The sequence below is a fragment of the Rhinolophus sinicus genome, chromosome 17 (assembly GCF_057876585.1).
Source record: "Rhinolophus sinicus isolate RSI-liver-muscle chromosome 17, RSI-T2T, whole genome shotgun sequence".
Taxonomy (NCBI): Eukaryota; Metazoa; Chordata; class Mammalia; order Chiroptera; family Rhinolophidae; genus Rhinolophus; species Rhinolophus sinicus.
In genome coordinates, this window is record NC_142517.1 from 56,726,566 (window position 1) to 56,744,348 (window position 17,783).

The 17,783-nt window shown below is 50.7% G+C and overlaps 1 protein-coding gene across 1 annotated transcript; it reads right to left on the bottom strand.

The window, feature by feature from the left end:
- Positions 1-1,128: 1,128 nt before the first annotated feature.
- On the bottom strand, positions 1,129-14,603 carry LRRC15 (leucine rich repeat containing 15). The gene is made up of 2 exons (XM_019723275.3): positions 14,289-14,603; positions 1,129-6,557 (listed from the first exon to the last, which is right to left on the bottom strand). The coding sequence occupies exon 2, from the start codon at positions 6,552-6,554 to the stop codon at positions 4,803-4,805; it is 1,752 nt and encodes a 583-aa protein (XP_019578834.3). The 5' UTR covers positions 6,555-6,557; positions 14,289-14,603; the 3' UTR covers positions 1,129-4,802.
- Positions 14,604-17,783: the final 3,180 nt, after the last annotated feature.

Below are 17,783 nucleotides of genomic sequence, written 5' to 3' on the forward strand. Positions count from 1 at the left end.
ATAGTCATGGGGATGTACAGTAAAGCACAGGGAATATAGGCAATAATGTTGTGATAACATAGTACAGTGTCAGATGGTTGCTGAACGTATCAGGGTGATCACTTCTTTAGGTATAGAAATGTTGAATAACTATTGTGTACCCCTGAAACTAATGTAATGTTGTATGTTTGCCATATTTTTAATATAAATCTTAAAAAAAAAAAAAAAAAAAAAAAGAACTCCAGGGATTTTCTGGGAGAAGGGATGAAGACTTTAACCCTTTCCCCATTATCCCAAATTCCAGAAACCTGTCTGAGTGGACAGGTGCAGTGGGTAGGGAAGGACAGTAAGGCCCTGCCCTTAGTCATTGAAGGGGTCCAGCCCCGTGATACGGTGAACACATTATTGACCACTGTCCAGGTCCAGCCTCCTGGGACAGGCTTACACCTGGCAGAGGGGACCTAGGGGCTAAGAGAACCCAGGCAAATATGGTTTGAAGCCCCTTTACTGAGCCCTGCAGTGGGATATAGGAACAGCAGAGAGGATCACCTCTCTCAAGCACTGTGCCAGCAGCTGTGGCAGCCACTGGAACCTGGAGACCTGATACAGTCTTGGGCCACCTGGACACTTGGAGGGAGTCACCTTCACTCAGATGGTGTCTTCTGAGAGTCTGTGACTCACTGAGCCTGGGGCTGAGCACTGATAGGAGTCCACAGGTGCAGAATAGTCCTACCCACCGAAGCCAGTGTGCGTTTGCACGCATGTGCATGTGTGTGCATGTTAAACAAATGCTGAGTGAACGGCAGTGCCTTTTTGGTGACATAGACGAAACTCCAACCTGGGAGTCTGGAGGTCTGGGTGTGTGCAAGCTCAGCCATTAGTTCACTAGGTGATGATAGGAAATTTACTTCCTGTCTTGATCACACTTTCTTCAGCTATAAAATGGTTGGACCTATTCTTAAGACCTCTTCCAGCCACAGTAGCCTATAGATACCATTTGTTATTTCACTTTCCAAAGGTCTTTTCTCAGCCTGGAATCTATTCTCTGTGAGGGGCTATCTGGGTTGGGCTTGCACACATGTGATAAGGGCAGAATAACTGTTGTAAGATCCTAGCAAAGACATCCATAGAGAGCACGTGTGTCCTGTGTATACCATTTATTGTTGATTCTGTACACCAAATTTGCTACAAGCGAGCAGCATACAGCAGAGACAGACCCCCAGCAAAGATGGACCCCCAACCCTGCCCACCAGGGCTCACACGCTATAAAATTCCAGGGGGCCTAGAAATCTCTAAATGCATCACCAAGCACCTGGGACTATTTGCAATGATTCTCTAAGCAAGGCAAACATGATCTACTATTGAAGGCAGGATGAAGGCAATGGATTGGACAACAATCCACCCTTAGGTGAAGGAGAAAGCTCGGACCAGGAGGAGTTTGGCCTGGAGGACACCCACCCACCTTCTCTGAACTGGCTTCCTCCCCAAGACCACCAGCAGCTCCCCAACAACCCGGATTCAGGTCTGGCTGTGATCCATGGCTGATTTCTTTGAGAGGTTTACAGCTAAAGACTGGGATAGATCTGCTCTCTGTTTACCAAATCTAGTTACCTGGTCATCTCTAGCTGTCTGCTCTCCATAAGCGTCCAGAGTTTGGAAACAGATTTCTGAAGCTGCTCTACCCTGACATTTGGAAGGTTGTGAAAACTGTTGTTGCCGATGGAGAGTGCTGAGAACTGTGTTGTGCCTTTAAATTCTAAACAGAGGAACAATGTACACACAGCCCAATAATTTCCATGACAGGGACCACTTTTTCTTTAATGGATGGATGTGTTTAATTTTTCCCTGTATTTACAGTGTTTGATCCACACAGTACCAAGTGAGACGTCAGTGGCGAAGACTCTGGGAAGCAAAGGAGCAACAGGAGAGTGACTCCCATTTCCTTTGGCTTAATGATAAAAGCTCAGGACAGGCCAAGAGGTCTTGTGCAAAGTTAGAAGAGAGAAGGAACTCACAGTCTGTTGAATACCATTGCGGAAGAATGAGCAGTGTTAGACTCTATCACAAGGAGATAACGTGGCACTCGTGCACAGGGCTATTGTGAGAGTTCAAAAGAAAATGCCTGCTGAGTGCTTTAAAGGGGTAAGCATTTTTGAGAAACCGTGGTTCTAACTGTTCCTTTCTCCCATCATAATGGATTGAGTTTCCTTTCCACCCAGCTTTTCAGACAATATGGTTCAGAGGGGCCAATAGGCCTGTTGAGGAAGAGGCCCAAGGGCTCCATCCAAGCACTCTGATGGGAAAAAGGAACAGGCAAGGTCAGGTCAGGCAAAGGGTCCACCAACTCCACATGAAGTGCTGCTGGTGGTGGGGTCATCTGAGGACAGCTGCCCTCAAGCCAGCCTTTGGCCTGGGGACACATGTTCCTATCCTGCACCAGAAAGGAGGGTACTCCAATGTCATGGCCAATCTGGGTACCCAGGGGTTCTGGGCTCAGATCGGCAGGGCACACTGGATGAAGAGGCCTCCTTCCTCACCCGTCTGCCCCCACCGGCCCACTTGTGCTTTCGCACAAGGAGACACTGGCGCAGGCGCATAAGGGACACCTTGAGGAATGCAGTGCCCCCTGTGCTTCTCGGTGGAGCAGAGCGGGCCAGGCTTCCCCTTTTGGCCCCAGGACTGACATGGCAGGCCCCCAGGACCGGAATGATGTTCAGGCCCCAAGTGCTGCGCTCACTTCCTTTTGGGCCCTGGCAAGCCTTTGTACGTGGCTTGTTGTTACAAACATTTTGAAAACATTTTAGAGACCCAGATTTACCGTTTGCCGGTGAAAAGCTCCATCAGTAGAGTGAAAAGCTACCAAGACACTAGCTCTTACACACATCCCTTCCTGGACTTTTTGTTGGGGACCTGTCAGCATTATGCTGCTAAGGTCCCAGGGGATTCCTTTACTTGTCTTGTGGGGCAGAGGGAACCAGTAAAAGCCAGTGAGGATGGAGGGCAAATTTCCAAATCTTTATATTGTTGGCTACAGCTCTTCGTGGCTCATGGGCAGACATGGGCACCTAAAAGTCTCCATTTAGAACTTTTACTTCTAAAATGGTAGATCACTTGTCCAGAGAAAGATATGAGTTGCCATGAGCATAACTTCTTTACCAGTGTGAATACTTGTGTAGCAGGAAGAGCAGCAAGGACAGGTATTCACGTCACTGTAACTCAAGGTGGAGAATAACCTTGGACCAAACAATTCAACACTTATAAACAGACCACAGGCAGGAGGAGCTCCAGTGTGACCCATCTGTGTACCCTGATATTTCCTGCTGCATATAAGAATTCTGAAGTTCACTTTCTAGCTGACTAATGTTGGCAGAGAAGTTTACCACCACATTAGAGGGATTTCTGGGTTCCATTACACTTGGCTGCTCAATTAAAGGATCTCATCGCTGAGGTATTTCACTTCCCCCAAATGGTGAGTGAAAATTAAAAACAGATATAGGCATATCATGGCCATAAAAGGCCCAGGCAGAAGGGCCTCCAATGAGTAGCAGACAGCTTGTTGGCAGGGAAGGGTGTGTTTGCATGTGCCTCTGTAGTCGAGATGCTTCTGACCTGGCCAATCTGGGTGTCTCAGGGTCTGGGGATTTAATAAAATCTTCTGTCCAAACCAGGGTGGACCCTCATCTCCTCCACCCCTGGCAGCTGGACTTTTGCAAGGGCTGACTGGTGTGGGGGGACAGTGGGGAGCTTGTCCTGGCTCATGGGGAGCCAGTTCCCAGGTAAGTCCATGTCATTCTCATAAGCCCCAGTCTTTTCTCCAGTAAAAGCCCAGGATGGAGGATACTGGTGATGTCCTGTTTCTTGATCTGATTCTCATTACCCGGGTGTGTACAGTTTGTGAAGATCCATCAAACTACTATACACTTCCATGCTCCCACTTTTCTGTATGTATGTTATACATCAGTAAACAACAGTTAAAAGAGAAAAACCCTGGGGTGAACACAAGGACCCCCTCCCCCCAGGTACTAGGTTGCTTTCTCCATCCAGTACGAATAAGCTGATTCTGATATTTTTAGGGGTCAGGAATTCTACATGATTTTATTCCTTAAAGGACTAAAAAAATTAAAGCAAAGTTTGCAGTTTGAAATATTCTCTAAAAGGCTGACTGGTTGCACTGGTGCCTTCCTTCCTTTTCCAGATAAACATCTTGAGAGAGACACTGATGACAGCTCTCTGTCTCCAGCAACTGAGCAACATTGTTCCCCCTCTCTTTCATAGCATCCCGAGAGACCCAGTACTTGGAAATTCCCAAGGAACCACTTAAATGATTTGAAGCCTTCTTTGAGGAGAGAACTCACCCTGCCTTCAGGAGCAGAAAATCAAGGGAGAACTTTCATTTGAGGGGACAGGGTAGAATCATGCCACAAACAAGAGGAGCAAAAAGAGGGAAATCAACTTACAGAATACTTGGGAGAAGGGCTGTCCCGGTGGAGAACTAGTCCCACAAAGTGAGCAGACATGTAATAAGTGAGTCTACAGAGGCGCAGGGAAGGTTGTTCTTGGAAGAGAGCTGGTGAGAATTTGGAGGAGGGGCTTTCTTGAAGGAAGCCCAGGGACATGAATCGGAAACCCCGCCATGGCCAGTTGGATCTCCCTGGTGATGAGAAGTCCTGCACGAGCAGGTCAGGAAAAGGTGGGGGCACCTATCTCTCAGGGACCAGAGCGAGGGAGCAGAGGATGGCTCTGTGGAAGGCAGACGTGGAAGGATGGAACTCCCAGATCCTCTGTGGTCCCATCGTTCCCTAGGCCTGCCTCCAGCCTGCTCCTTAACACTCATTGGGTGCCTTCATCTGCATCAGGACCGCGTGGCTCCTCTTCTTGCAGCAGCAACAGCAGATGCAGGCAGCCAGGGAGCAGGCCAGGGCAATGAGGCCAATGACAATGGCGGCGATGGCCAGCCCACTCTGGGCCCGGGTCATGCCCATCACGCCACGGTCCTCGGTGACGCTGATGGTGGTCAGATCAGTGTAGTCCTCCACAGGCCTGGTGAACTCAGTGGTGGTGGTGGAGGTGGTCTCAGGGTAGCTGGGCGTGTCCGGGTACCGCGGCGTTTCCGGGTAGCTAGGCCCCACAGTGATCACTGGGGCCTGGACACTGGGGACAGCAACATTGACGTTGATGATGATGAGGGACTGGCCTCGGACATTGGCTGGGCTGAAACACACTGGGAGCGCGTCTGTCCCCAACCTGGGCTTGTTGAGCAGGAGCCAATTGCGGAGTGGAAGGATGTCTGAATCACACCTCCAGGGGTTGTCATAGAGCCGCACCTCACATAGGTTCCCCAGGTGATCAAAGATGCCCACGGGCAGGTTCTCCAGCTGGTTGTTCTGCAGCTGGACGGTCATGAGGCCATTGACATTGGCGAAGATATTCCCTGGGAGCTGTCTGAGGCGGTTGTTCTGCAGGGAGATGTTCTGCAGATTGACCAACATTCGGAAGACGTTCGCATCCAGATCCTGCAGTGCATTGGTGTGCAGGGACAGCTCCCTCAGCTCGGCCAGGCCGTTGAAGGCTCCCGGAGAGATGTAGTTGATCTGATTCCGGCTGAGGATCAGGACTTGCAACTGGTGGAGGTTACTGAAGATGTTGTCAGGTAGAGAAGTGAGGTGGTTGTCATAGAGCCAAAGCTCACGCAGGTTGTGCATGGGTCCGAAGATCCCTGGAGTGAGCTCCTTCAGGGAATTCCCAAAGAGCGTGAGACGGTTGAGCTGAGGCAACTGCATGAAGATGCCGGGGGGCAACTCGGAGATGTGGTTGTTGGACAGATAGAGCTTCTGGAGGTTACGGTTGTTGTGGAAGAGGCCAGGGGACAGCACCCCAATCTGGTTCTGCTGCAGGGCCAGCTCCTGGAGGTTGCCCAGCCCATCGAAAGTGCCCATGGGGATGTCTGAGAGCCTGTTCTCACACAGCCGAAGGACCTGGAGGTTGCCCAGGCGCTGGAAGACCCTGGGCGAGAGGTGGGTGAGGCTATTCTTGCACAGGTTGAGCTTGTTGAGGACCACCAGGTGGTCAAAGACGCCATCGGGGACATATTCCAGGTAGTTGCCATGCAGCTGCAGTTCCTTGAGGTTGCTGAACTGGGAGAAGTGCGCCGGCTGGATCTGCACCAGCTGGTTGCTGGATAGAAGGAGAGACTCAAGGCTGTCCAGGCCCCGGAAGAGGCCGATAGGCAGCACCTGCAGCTTGTTGTTGGCAAGGCTGAGGTAACGCAGGGAGCCCAGGTTGCGGAAGGCACCAGGCATGATTTGGGACAGCTCGTTCTTCTCGATCCTCAGGGCGATGAGGGCCGAGATGTTGTGGAACGGGGACTCGTTGAGTTCGGTGATGTGTGTGTTGAGGATCTGCAGGCTCATGGCGTTCCAGGGCAGAGGGGTGGGCACTGCCACGATGCGCGCCCCGCTGCACTCCACCTGGGAGGTCCGGGAGCAAGTACACTCACTCGGGCAGCCATAGTAGGCCAACCCGGCACCCCAGGCTTGGCAGCCCACCAGCAAGAGGAGACACTGTTTCAGAGGCATGGCCTGTGTAAGGAGAGAGAGCACACACGAGTCAGAGGCATCTCAACGACACAGCAGCTGTTTGTAAGCCAACATCAACCTTGGGTACCACACACTGGCTTGCCTCTGAACCCCATCAGCACCTTCCCAACTTACGCACCCTGTGGTCTGCTCTGGTCAGCAAGCCCCTTTGCCTTCCCCACGCCTTCCTACTTCCATGCCTTTGACCCTCAGTCTCCGCCACCTGGAGGGCTCTTCCTCCCCATCCAAATCTTTCCCATACTTTCAAGTTTAGCTCCAATGCAGTCACCTCTGAGAAGCTTTCCCAGGTTCCATGAGTCAGCATGAGCTTCCCTCCCATGCAAGTGGTCTTCCCAGCTTCCATCATGGCCCACACCACAGCCAGCTCCCTATGACATGCATTGCGTTCCTATCTGTGTTCTTCACTAGTCAGTAAGTGTTTCAAGGGCAAGGATGTGCATATTTCACCCCTATGGGTTCCTTAAGGCAGGAACAGTATCTTATCCTTCTCTGTAGCCCTCATAGCACCTGAACTTGGGGAAAGATGTGAAGGCCACCAACCTGGTGGCCTGCTGGGAGGAGCCACAACACCACACAGAGGCGGGGCACACTGCTCATCTGGTGGAAAACACCACAGGAAAGCTGGGCTTGCCTCTCCCTGGGCCCTGCCCCGCCCTGCCTCTCCCCATCACCGCTACCAACAACCTGCACTGTTGTTAAATTTTGTTAACGTGTTTCCCCTGTGTTTCATCTAGGTTTCATTCAAACTGGCTTCCCAATAAAAGGAAATGATCCGCACAGTTTCCTACCTCACTGGAAGGGACTGCTGTGGCTTAACCCAGGCCCAGGGCCTTCCATCTGGGTACTAGCCCAGTTTCCACAAAGAAACACTGAGTGGCCTTGGGAAAGTCCCAGAAAACTTAGGATACACTTTGAGCTAAAAGGTGGTAGGTCCAGGTGTAGGCATGGTGATCTGGGAATGGGGTCAAATTCACGAAGGTTTGCTGTTTGAGGTCAGGGATGACGATAATTTTATACATATGTGAAATGTATAGAACATGAAGACATGGGACACGGGGACTGGTCTCTGCATTGAACATGTAAAGACCACTAACCAACTGTTTGACCTTGAATGAAGTGTGAGGCCCCCGAACTCAGCTTCCTCGTCTGTAAAGTGGGGACGACAACCTCTGCCTCCTCTTGAGGCTGTTTGGAGAAGCAAACGGGAGAATGGATGTGAGGGCATCCCGTACAGTGTTGGGCAAACCTGTACAGGTGTTCCAAGCTCATCTACAACATGGACTTTAAAGACAGGAAGTTCTCAGACTGCCTCTGACCTTAGCATTCTGAGCCAAAGGACCAAGGATTCTGTATACATGTAGAGCATCTATACTTCCTGTCTGCAGTTCAGAGGGGTCCCTAACTCCCAGAGGGTCAAGAGCTGCTGAGCATACATTCCCATCATTTTATGGAGAGCCAGGAAGGAAGCAGGGAAACTGAGGCTCAGAGCTTAAAATCCAGATCTCCAGGTTCCTGGGTGAGTTCCTTGAGTGTTAATGCAGTGCCTCTCCTTTCAATGAGCTAAAACCCTGAGTCAGAGGAAGGAATTTCAGATGAAAGCATGTAAGGTATAAACTGGCTGAATGAGAAGGTAATTTTCTGGCCTCTCTTTCTTCCCCTGAACTCATGGAGTCCTGAGTTTGGCCGGTAACTCAGAATAATCCAGGCTTCCTAATGTGGCCTCAGCTCAATATACCCCTGCCCATCGCCCAACAAGCTTACTCTGAGGACAGAACTCAGGTTCATCTCCCACCCACCAAGACCTTGATTTTTCATTTACTCACATCCCATCCAAGCTCTGACCTGCTGTACTTTTGTAGTAAGGGCTTGAGTAAGTATGTAGAGCAGTAGAGGAAAGAAAGAATAACTTGGGCAATTAAGTCGGTGCAAAGAAACGGGGCCTGGTTAAGATATGGAGACATCTGAAAGGATAAACTTATATAGACAAAAGTCAGGTCCAGAATTTGAGAGCAGAAAATGAATAGCCTACACAGGGACACAGAAAAAGTGCCTCATCATCCACCCCAGGAGAAAGGCTTATTGATGGTAACAAAACAATGGAGGCTGCCCACAAAGATAATGTGACCTTAGACTGCATTAGTAGAAGTATTAAGTGTGGAACTAAGGAGGTGATGGTCTTACTCTATACTGACCTGATCAGGCCACACCTATAGTGTTGTGCTCAGTTCCACCCTGAACTTCAAGAAGAGCAATGACAAACTGGTCTCTTGAGAGTCTTCTGGAGAAAGGTGAGAGGATGATAAGGGGACTCAGAAACCATAACATCTGAGCACCCATTGAAGGAACTATAGATGAATAGCCAGAAAAAGAGAAGATATGACGAGCCAAGAAGCACTTTCCTAGTATACACAGAGGGCTGTCCTGGAATAAAGAATGCAGCCCTACTCAGTGTGGCTCCAGAGATCGAAACTAGTGGACAGAAGCTATGGGGTAGCATATTTCAATTCACCATCAAAGAGAGTTTGTCCAAATCAGAATGGACAAGCTTATAGATGTAGTAAGCCCCCCAGTCACTGGAAGTATTCAAGCAGAGGCTGAGCAACTTCTCAATAAGGAAGCTGGAAAGAAGATTCCTGTATCTGCTATGCTATTGGTATTGACAGCTGATGTCCTGTCCAAGACTGTAGGGATCAAGGCTGAGCTGCAGAGCGAGGATATGACAGCCACCTACCAGGAAGATGTGTCTGTGCTCCCGGGGGTCTGTGAGGGCAGGTGGGGGCGTTTGCCCATCCCCTCGGTACATACGTGTGTGAGAGATTTACCCCCTGGACCGACTTACAACAGGTGAAGCTCTAATTGCTCCTGGTGATGTGCTACCTAGCACGTATTTATTTGTAATGTATATGCCTATGGCCAGTATGCTTGAAATGGTGTCATAACCCAATGTCAGAGACTTGGGCACTAAATTAAATGCCCACAACCTGGCAAGCCTGGCAGTCTATGTTGAGTTCCCCTCAGAGAGTATGGATGAGGCCCCCCCCTCCACCCCCCTCCCCCGAGGACCCACCTCAGACCTTCTCTGTGTCTGCATTGCCCAGCTGGGGAGGGGGCATGAGCCAGCCCCAGGAAGTTCCCATGGCCAAGGCAGGGTGCTCATGCCTTGGGAGAAGGGAGGAAAAGATCATTCCCTTATGGGAACAGAGCCACTGTTGTTTAAAATGGACCACACTCAGCTTGACAAGTATTGCAAGCATTTGCAGATTTTCCTTTTTAGAAATCCTCATGTCGGCAGAGCCCACCCAGCATCGCATGTAGCAGTTTCCTGTTTTCTAGCACTTGTCACTGCCACAGCTGGCACTGACTGCTCCAAAGGACCTCCAAAGAGCCACCTCAAACCCAGTGGCAGAGCTGTCAGGGCAGGGCTGGAAGCCAGCCAGGCCCTGGGATTTTCAGCAAATGTTGCAGGCATAGGCAGCAGCCCATGGCCCTCGGGAGCCCAGCACACAGCAGCCGAATATAATAGCCCACGCTGCCCAGTGCCGCTTGGGAGCCATGACAAATGCCAGTTAAAGACCCACAAAGCTGCCTTAATTACACCCTCCTCCCCACGGCAGCAGAGTGAGTACTCAGTCACTGCAGCGACTCGGTCCAGCCCCTTTCTGGTAGGGGGCGCGGCTGGGCATCTGTTGCCAACCCGGGAATTCAGTGAGCTGAGCAGACAGCTCGCTCGGACACTCTGACGCGGTCCCTCCCCAGGAGTGAAGTGCTTGGAGCAGGCGCTCTGGCTGTGGGTCTCTTCAGCAAGAACAGCCTGTGATTCATGAGCAAACACATAATTAGCCTCCAAGCCCTGGGCTTTGTTGGTTGGTAGGTTGGAACTTCGGGGGTTTCATACCGTCATTCTCATTCCCTAAACACGAGCTTCCCTGGGAGGAGACGCCTTCTTATTTCAATGCCACGGAGCAAAGCTTTGGAAAGAGCCTGGGAGATGAGTGCTACTCTGGTCTTGATACAAAGCTCGAGTATAAGTTTAGGCAAATTCTCCAGAACTCCTTCTTGCAAAGACTTCCAAGGGCCCCTGGCAGCTCTTTTATCTTGTGACCGGAGACAGAAAGGAGATTTGGCCTGAAGCCCCCCCATTGCCTTCATCCTCGCTTCCCTATAGGTCACGCCAAACCACACCGTGCCACCTGACCCAGCCCCACCTTCATACTCATCTTTCAGGCCCACCCTGTGCCAAGCAAGGCAATCCCACTAGTTAACTGGTGCATCTTTACATGGCCAATAGCTCTTTCATGGGATCCAGGGAGTCTCTGCCATGCCCCCTCCCAGGGCACCTGGGAAACTGAGGCCCAGAGAGATCTCCCTCCCTGTCTCGTGCCCTCTCCCCACCGAGGTCTCGCGAAACATGGCCTCATCTGCAGTGAGATGGTGCCCTGTCGAGCTGAGGGAGATGCCAGGCTTGGAGTTGTTGAGGGGTTATCTACCCCGCACCCCACAGCCAGCGTCAGCCTTGATCAAGCTGCTCATGGGTTCTCAGTCCTGAAGGTCTGAAGACACTCTCTGACTGGGAAACTCCGTATATCCAGACCCCCCCACCTCACTAAACAGCGGGTAACCACCTCCTCTCCCAGATCAGTACATAAAAGTAGCCTGGAAGTGCCTTGGAACTTTGCTTCATAGGGTTGGGAAACTAATCTCACAGGGTTATAGCTGTGAGGATTAAATGAGTTAATACACGTAAAGCTCTTAGATTCATTCTTAGCACAAAATAAGTAGCCCCAAACTATTACTTGTAAGTGTTGTTCATTCTGTTGTGGAATAAAATCAAGGTCTTTGGAGGCTCCATGCACAGAGACCCGGATCCTTAGGTAAGGGGATGGGGCAGGGGGCCGGGGGGGGGGGGGGGCGGGGAGCTAGCTGGACCCTCCATTTTCAGCAAATTCCTAAACTCCTCAAGTGGCTGTGAGGCAGGTGACCACAGCCCACTCGCAGAAGCACCACTCGAGGCCTAGACGCCTGGGACCCACGCTGCTGGCCTGCATCATTTGCTGCCGGGAACAGAGCTTTGACCCAGGGTCAGGAAGGCTGAAGGTCATGCTGCAGGCCTGGGCCAGCTCCTGCTATTATGGTTCCTTTCATGGCCATTTCTGCATCCCCGTCAGGAATATGGGCTTTGTGCTAAGTTGAACCCTGCTGCTTCTAGAAGCAGCACTTAGGGACCAGGGCCTGCGGGGTGCAAGGGCCTTTTGAGACCATCTGGTCATTTTGTAAGCAGGAAAACTAAGGGGCCCAGAGGGAGGAGGGGACTTGCTCAAAATCACACAGTCATGAAGATTCATGACACCCAGCTCTGGGGTCTACCTAATCGCAGAGCTTGGTAAACCCCTGAACCTTGTCCCTAGACTTCAGGACCTTGTCAGCCATGTGTCTGGCAGTGCCTGGAAAGGGACAAGAGGTGGCTTGGCTCCTTCCATCCTAAAAGGATCTCAGGCTCATATACAATCCCCCCCTCCAGCTTTATGAGTCAAGTCAAGTGCTTCTCCCAACTCCGAGGCTACGTCCTAGGACGTCCTTCCTTAGGGCTGCTCTGATGCTTGTGTTTGTCCAGTTTCACCTGAGTGGTCAGGCGGAGTGGAGGGAAGAAACAGAAGGGGTCACCAGAGGGGTGGATCTCAACACACAGCCCCATTGAGGGTGGTACCCAACTTTGGAATGCTCTACCCTAAACACAAAGCATGCAAGATCCCCAAGGGAAGACTCGCCACACCCTCATCTGCCACCTGGCGTAATTGTTGACCTCATCTCTCATGACCCTACAAAGTCAAAATATTGTTCATTTGTTTAAAAAAGAAAATGAGTAAGAAAAAGCAAGTCCTTTCCAGCCCCAGGGTTAGAGAGGTACGGCTTCCTGCAGAGGCCAGAGCGGGGCTGCAATTAGCTTGGCAAAAGCAGCAGGAGATCCTGGCAAACGTGGCAGCAGAGCAGGGAGAAGTTCCCACGTGGGGCTCTTCTTAAAGAAGCCGTGGGCTACAGCCCCTTCTCAGGGTATCACCTAGGGGGCCCAAATTCGATAGAAATGGATCAGCCCCTTATCAAAGCATCTGGGAAATAGTTCCAAAAGCCTGTGTCCCAGAAGCCAAGGGAGGCAGTGAAAGTAGAAGCTGCAGTCCATCTTTTGTGGTCAGAATTGAGGGAAGCAAATTGCCCTGTGTAATCACAGCCTCAGAGTGTTTGCTGCCAGGATCAAGTTGGAACAACGTCTCTCCCATCTCTCCTCGTTTCTCTACATTTCTCTACATCTGGACCTACTCCCACCTGTGCTCCCCCAGCCCCTCCATTTCCTGAGCCAGCCCAAATAATGTCCATTGGCCCTGGGGAAATCATTCTGTGGGTGCCCTGCCTTTCTGTTGGGTCTGTTCAGAACGCTTCCCCCTGGCCTGATGTCTCTCACATGCTAGTCTCATCACGGCAGGCCTGCCCATCTGACTCAGGACCACAGGCAAATGAGACTGTCTGGCCCCGATTGTACCCCATATGTTTAATCGATGCAGAGTAAAAGAAATGACATCTGTTAGAGGATTTCTAAGGTGAGGAAGCCAGTGGCACCCACGCACATCTGAGAACCAACTGAGATATAGTGATATAATCCCAGATAATCCTAAAGCAAGAGCCAGAGTGTGACCCACGGGCATCCAGCACCTTCAGTCTGAGTGATGTGTCATCCAAGAGATAGTTGCAGCCTGCCCTAAGGTGACACACTTGGCCCTGGAGGTAGACTGGCTCTCTCACACTTTGGCATAGGTGGGAAGCTCTAGAAAACTTTCTGTTGTGCACTTTTGGTTCCTTGGCCCCGCCCCTGCCTCCACGTGTGAGCAGAAACACTGGTAAAAGTACAAGAGTTGCAATTTTAAGTGCCTACCACCCTCATCACAAATCCATCCCAGGCCCTGACTCTCCCTGCTCAAAGGCAGTGGCCTTAGCCACCCCCAACACTCTGGCTGGCAAGAGGGGAAAGCTGCCAGAATGGGGTCATCTAATCACACACAGACTTAGAACAATTCTGAGTCCACAGCTGCATTCCTAACTGGAAATCTGAACCAAGCCGCAGCACATCTGCTCGAGTCACTTTTGCAGCAACTGCGAGTCTATGAAAATAAGACCGATCTCTCGCCTGGGAAAGCCGCCCAAAGGAAGGTGTCAGCGGCCCTGGGCAGACCCAAATGTAGGACAGGCCCACTGGTGGTCACCCAGGTAAGTGCGGTGCAGGAGAGTGTGGGTTCTTACGGAATCTTAAAAAGAGAAACTCTTATTTCCTCTAGTGGAGCTAGTATCCACAAAGAGGCAAACTCGAGGGGTTAACTGGTGTGAGCATTTGGTCAACTTTCAATGCCTCTTGCCCCTCCAAAACGTCTTCTCAGCACTTCAGGGTTACATCATGGGACGTAAGAACAAATGAAGGCGCGCCAGGGATCTGCAGAGGGGCTGGTGGCTCCATGCGCGCCGGGCAGTTGGGGGCCCGGCCCCACACCCCTAGGGCACAGGCGCCCTTCGGCGGCGTTGCCGGAGCACTCCGCGGCGCCACGCCAGCCCTGCCCCTTCTGGAGTCTTTCCCGGGGGTAGCAGGGTCAGCAGAAAAGGGGTGGGGGTAGGATAGCCAGATCCAGTCAAGCGGGTGGGGACGTGGGGGAGACGGGCCGGCCGCCTACTTACCAGCAGCTCGGCGCCAGCCCGCCCGCCGTCGACTAGAGGGAGCCCGAGAGGAGGACGTGGGACGGCTCACGGCTGCAGCATGAGTGCGGGTGGCCGGTCGCTGCCCCGTATTTAAACGGTCCCCAGCGTGAGTCACGGCAGGAGGCGATGTCGGCGTGGTGGCGGGGAGGGGCGACCGCGCCGCTGCAGGGCCCCGACGTGCAAGGACAGCAAGTCAGACAAGGGAGTCACAACCTGCGTGTGTGCTCAGGTGTAAGGGGTTTTCTCCCGCCACGTGTTCTGTTGTTGTTGTTGTTGTTTTGTTTTTTTGTTTTTTTAAAAAGAGCACATTTTCGTCTTTTCTCTTTTCCGCCCATATTCTTTTTGGACTCACTCGCTGCATTGCCCATTGCGGCTCTAGAAAAGAATGGTGGCTTTAAAAAGGCATTCATTCTTTTCTTTTTTTTTTTTAAGCTTTATATTTGGAAGTAATTTCAAAGTTACAGGCAATTTGCAAGAGTAATACAAGGAACACTTATTTGCTTAACCCAATTCACCTATTGTTAACATTTTGGAAAAAGCATTTATTTTAAATTCCAAGGAAAGGTAAAGTTACCCCCACAGCCTCCCTCCTAAAAACATTGTTTCAATTCCCTCCTGACATAATCCTCTGTCCTCTCACTGCCCCCTCCCAGAGGTGGGTATGTGCGGCCGTCAAGGGACACATTTGAGAATGAGGGGCTCTGTAGGCCCTTCACCTCTGCATCAGAGCCCACGTCCAGCCACCCAGTGGGGGACAAGAAGCCATTTCCATTCGTGGCATCACTAAGAGGGCAAGCGAAAGGGAGAAATAAGTCATATTTGGAGGGGCAGGGAGGCTGCTATACCCCTAGTTACCATACTCCAAGAAGGAGCCTCAACTAGGTCTGAGCTGCATGTAACTAAGCTACCTGCCCTCCCCTGGCTCAGTTTACCCTCTTAGACAAGTGGGGAGAGTGATATTTACACACAGTGCCTCATGGAATGCCAAGAGCCCTAATTAACGTTTGCACTGGCTTTGAGATCTGTGATGAAAAGAAAACATAAAATTGTGTAGTGTTATTAGTGAAGTAGCCACTTGGGTGGCTTGCCATGGTCAAGCCATACAGCCTGAATCATGCCACCTTCCTCCTCACCCTGGCACCATGATTCAGAGCCAGAAACAAAAAGTGCCCTGTCCATGAGCCCAGACGACATGCAACCCAGAGGGGTCAGGCTTAGAGTGCATCTCCACACAACTCCCATCTCTTCAACCACCAGCCTCCCTTCCAAATAATAGTCTATGTGGAGAACTCCCTCCCTCTTACGACTCTGGTACCTCCGCATCCCAAAATTGGGGTCTTCAACTGCATTGCCATAACACCTGCAAAAATAAGAATATCTCCTCTTTACCTTCTTTCCTTTCTTTCGAATCCTAACATTCAGCCACTCTGTGCCAGAGCCGGTGCTGGGAGCTGTGGACAACACAGGGATAAATGAGATACATTTCTTGCCCATAAACAGCTGGTACTCACTGGGGAGGGAGGAAGAATGGGCACTGATGAAGCACCTACTGTGAACCAGAGAGCCCACGGGTAACTTATTCCATCTATACCTTATTTCATCTTTGCCAAGTTTCTCAACCCCGCCACTACTGACATTTAGGGCCAGAGAAGTCTTTGTTGTGGGGAGCTGTCCCGTGCGTTGTAAGATGTTTAAAGCATCCCTGACCTCTACCCACTAATATCCCAGTAGCATCCCTCCCAAGTTGTGACAATGAAAAACGTCTCTACACATTATCAAATGTCCCCTGGGGAGTACACACACACACACACACACACACACACACACACACACCCTGGGTTGAGACCACTGGTCTACCAAACAATCTTGTGAGTGGGAATAATTTGCCCCCCTTTTACAGATAAGAAAACTTAGGCTCAGGGCAGTTAACTAATTTTCCTGAGGTCACATGCTAAGTGACAGAAACAGAATTCAACCTGTAGCCTGTGGGTTGATTGTATGCTGTTTCCACCACCACTGGGTTGTGTGCTTGGATGCACATAACTGCTATAGATAGAAGTGAGGCTTGCAGATTAAGGATTATAAAATGATGTGGAGAGTGAGGTCACCGGTAGAATCTTCTGCAGAGTCAGGTTGATAAACGTGGGTGCACTTGAAGGGATGGGGCTTGAGTTTCATGTAGAAGATAACCTTAAAAGATGAGTGAGATCTGGAAATATGAGGGGAGTGAGTTAAGGAAAATCATCGAGTCAGAGCAGGAAGGAGAGAGAGCTTCCAAGCAAAGACTGAGTTTGGTTGGAGCCCAGGTGTGTGACAGGCCTCACTGGGGAGGGCTGGGATACCTCCCTGAGCAGGGCAATGTCCCTCTGCAGGCAAATGGGAGCCAGCAAAGGTTTTAGAGGAGAGGAGAGGCACAGTCAGAGCCACACTGCGGCAAGGGTACATGGCAGGGTTTCCAGCTTTCATGGAGGACCTGTGGGTGTCCACAGGGCATACAGTTTTCAAAACACCCCTGTCATCCTCCTTCGTCCTCAGGATAGGACATAGGTTTCAATACAGTAACCAGGCCATGCAAGAAGGACCCGTTTCCCAGATTGGGGATGGCTGTGAGGGTTTCAGCTGCAGGACATCTGAGCTTTAGCTCACTGAGTTTTAGCTTTGTCCTGAGGGAGGACTTTATCTCTACAGAGAAAGTAAAATGGCCCCAGTCAGCCCCCAGAAATGAGATCTATTATTGGTGGAGAGTAAAAGCCTGATTCACCGCCCACAGGCCCTGTAAACCTCAGGGCTCACTTTCCACCCCTCTGCCTCAGGAGAACCAGAAGGGCCAGGAGTGCCTCAGGGCTTCAGAGAATTCTGATCCCTCCCACCCATCCATGTTTCTCTAGTCTAATTAATAAGCATAAGATCCAAGAACTTGGAGGTCATGTGATCTAGCTTCCCCACTGGGGAGGAAATCCCTCCACAGCACCCTCAAGAGATGGAATTATACCCTGCTAGGTCCACTTCAGGGATGGAGAGCATGGTACCACAGGATGAGGACCCCTGGTAGACAGGCAGAATGAAAAAGATGGAGAACACCCAGGGTTGGCAAGGTTGTGGGTAGTCTTTATTGATGGGAATATAAATTGCTAGAGCAGTAACTATCAAAATTCAAAATGTGTAAACCCACTCCCCAGGGTCAGTGCCAACACGCAGACGTGATCATGTGTGTGCACAGAGCTGTACGTTCAAGAATGCTCACTGCAGTATTATTTGTAAAAACAGGTCATTGTAAACAAGGCAAATGTCTGTCCATAAGACAATGATTCCATTGTGAAAATCCATACCCAGTAGCCAATTTGAAAAGATAGGATGCATCTTTATTTGCTGAGGAAGAAAAATATACCCAATGTATTAAGCAGATTAATACACATATGTATATATAATATGATTGCACTTACTGGTTTTACGGGGGGTGGGGATCATAAAGGT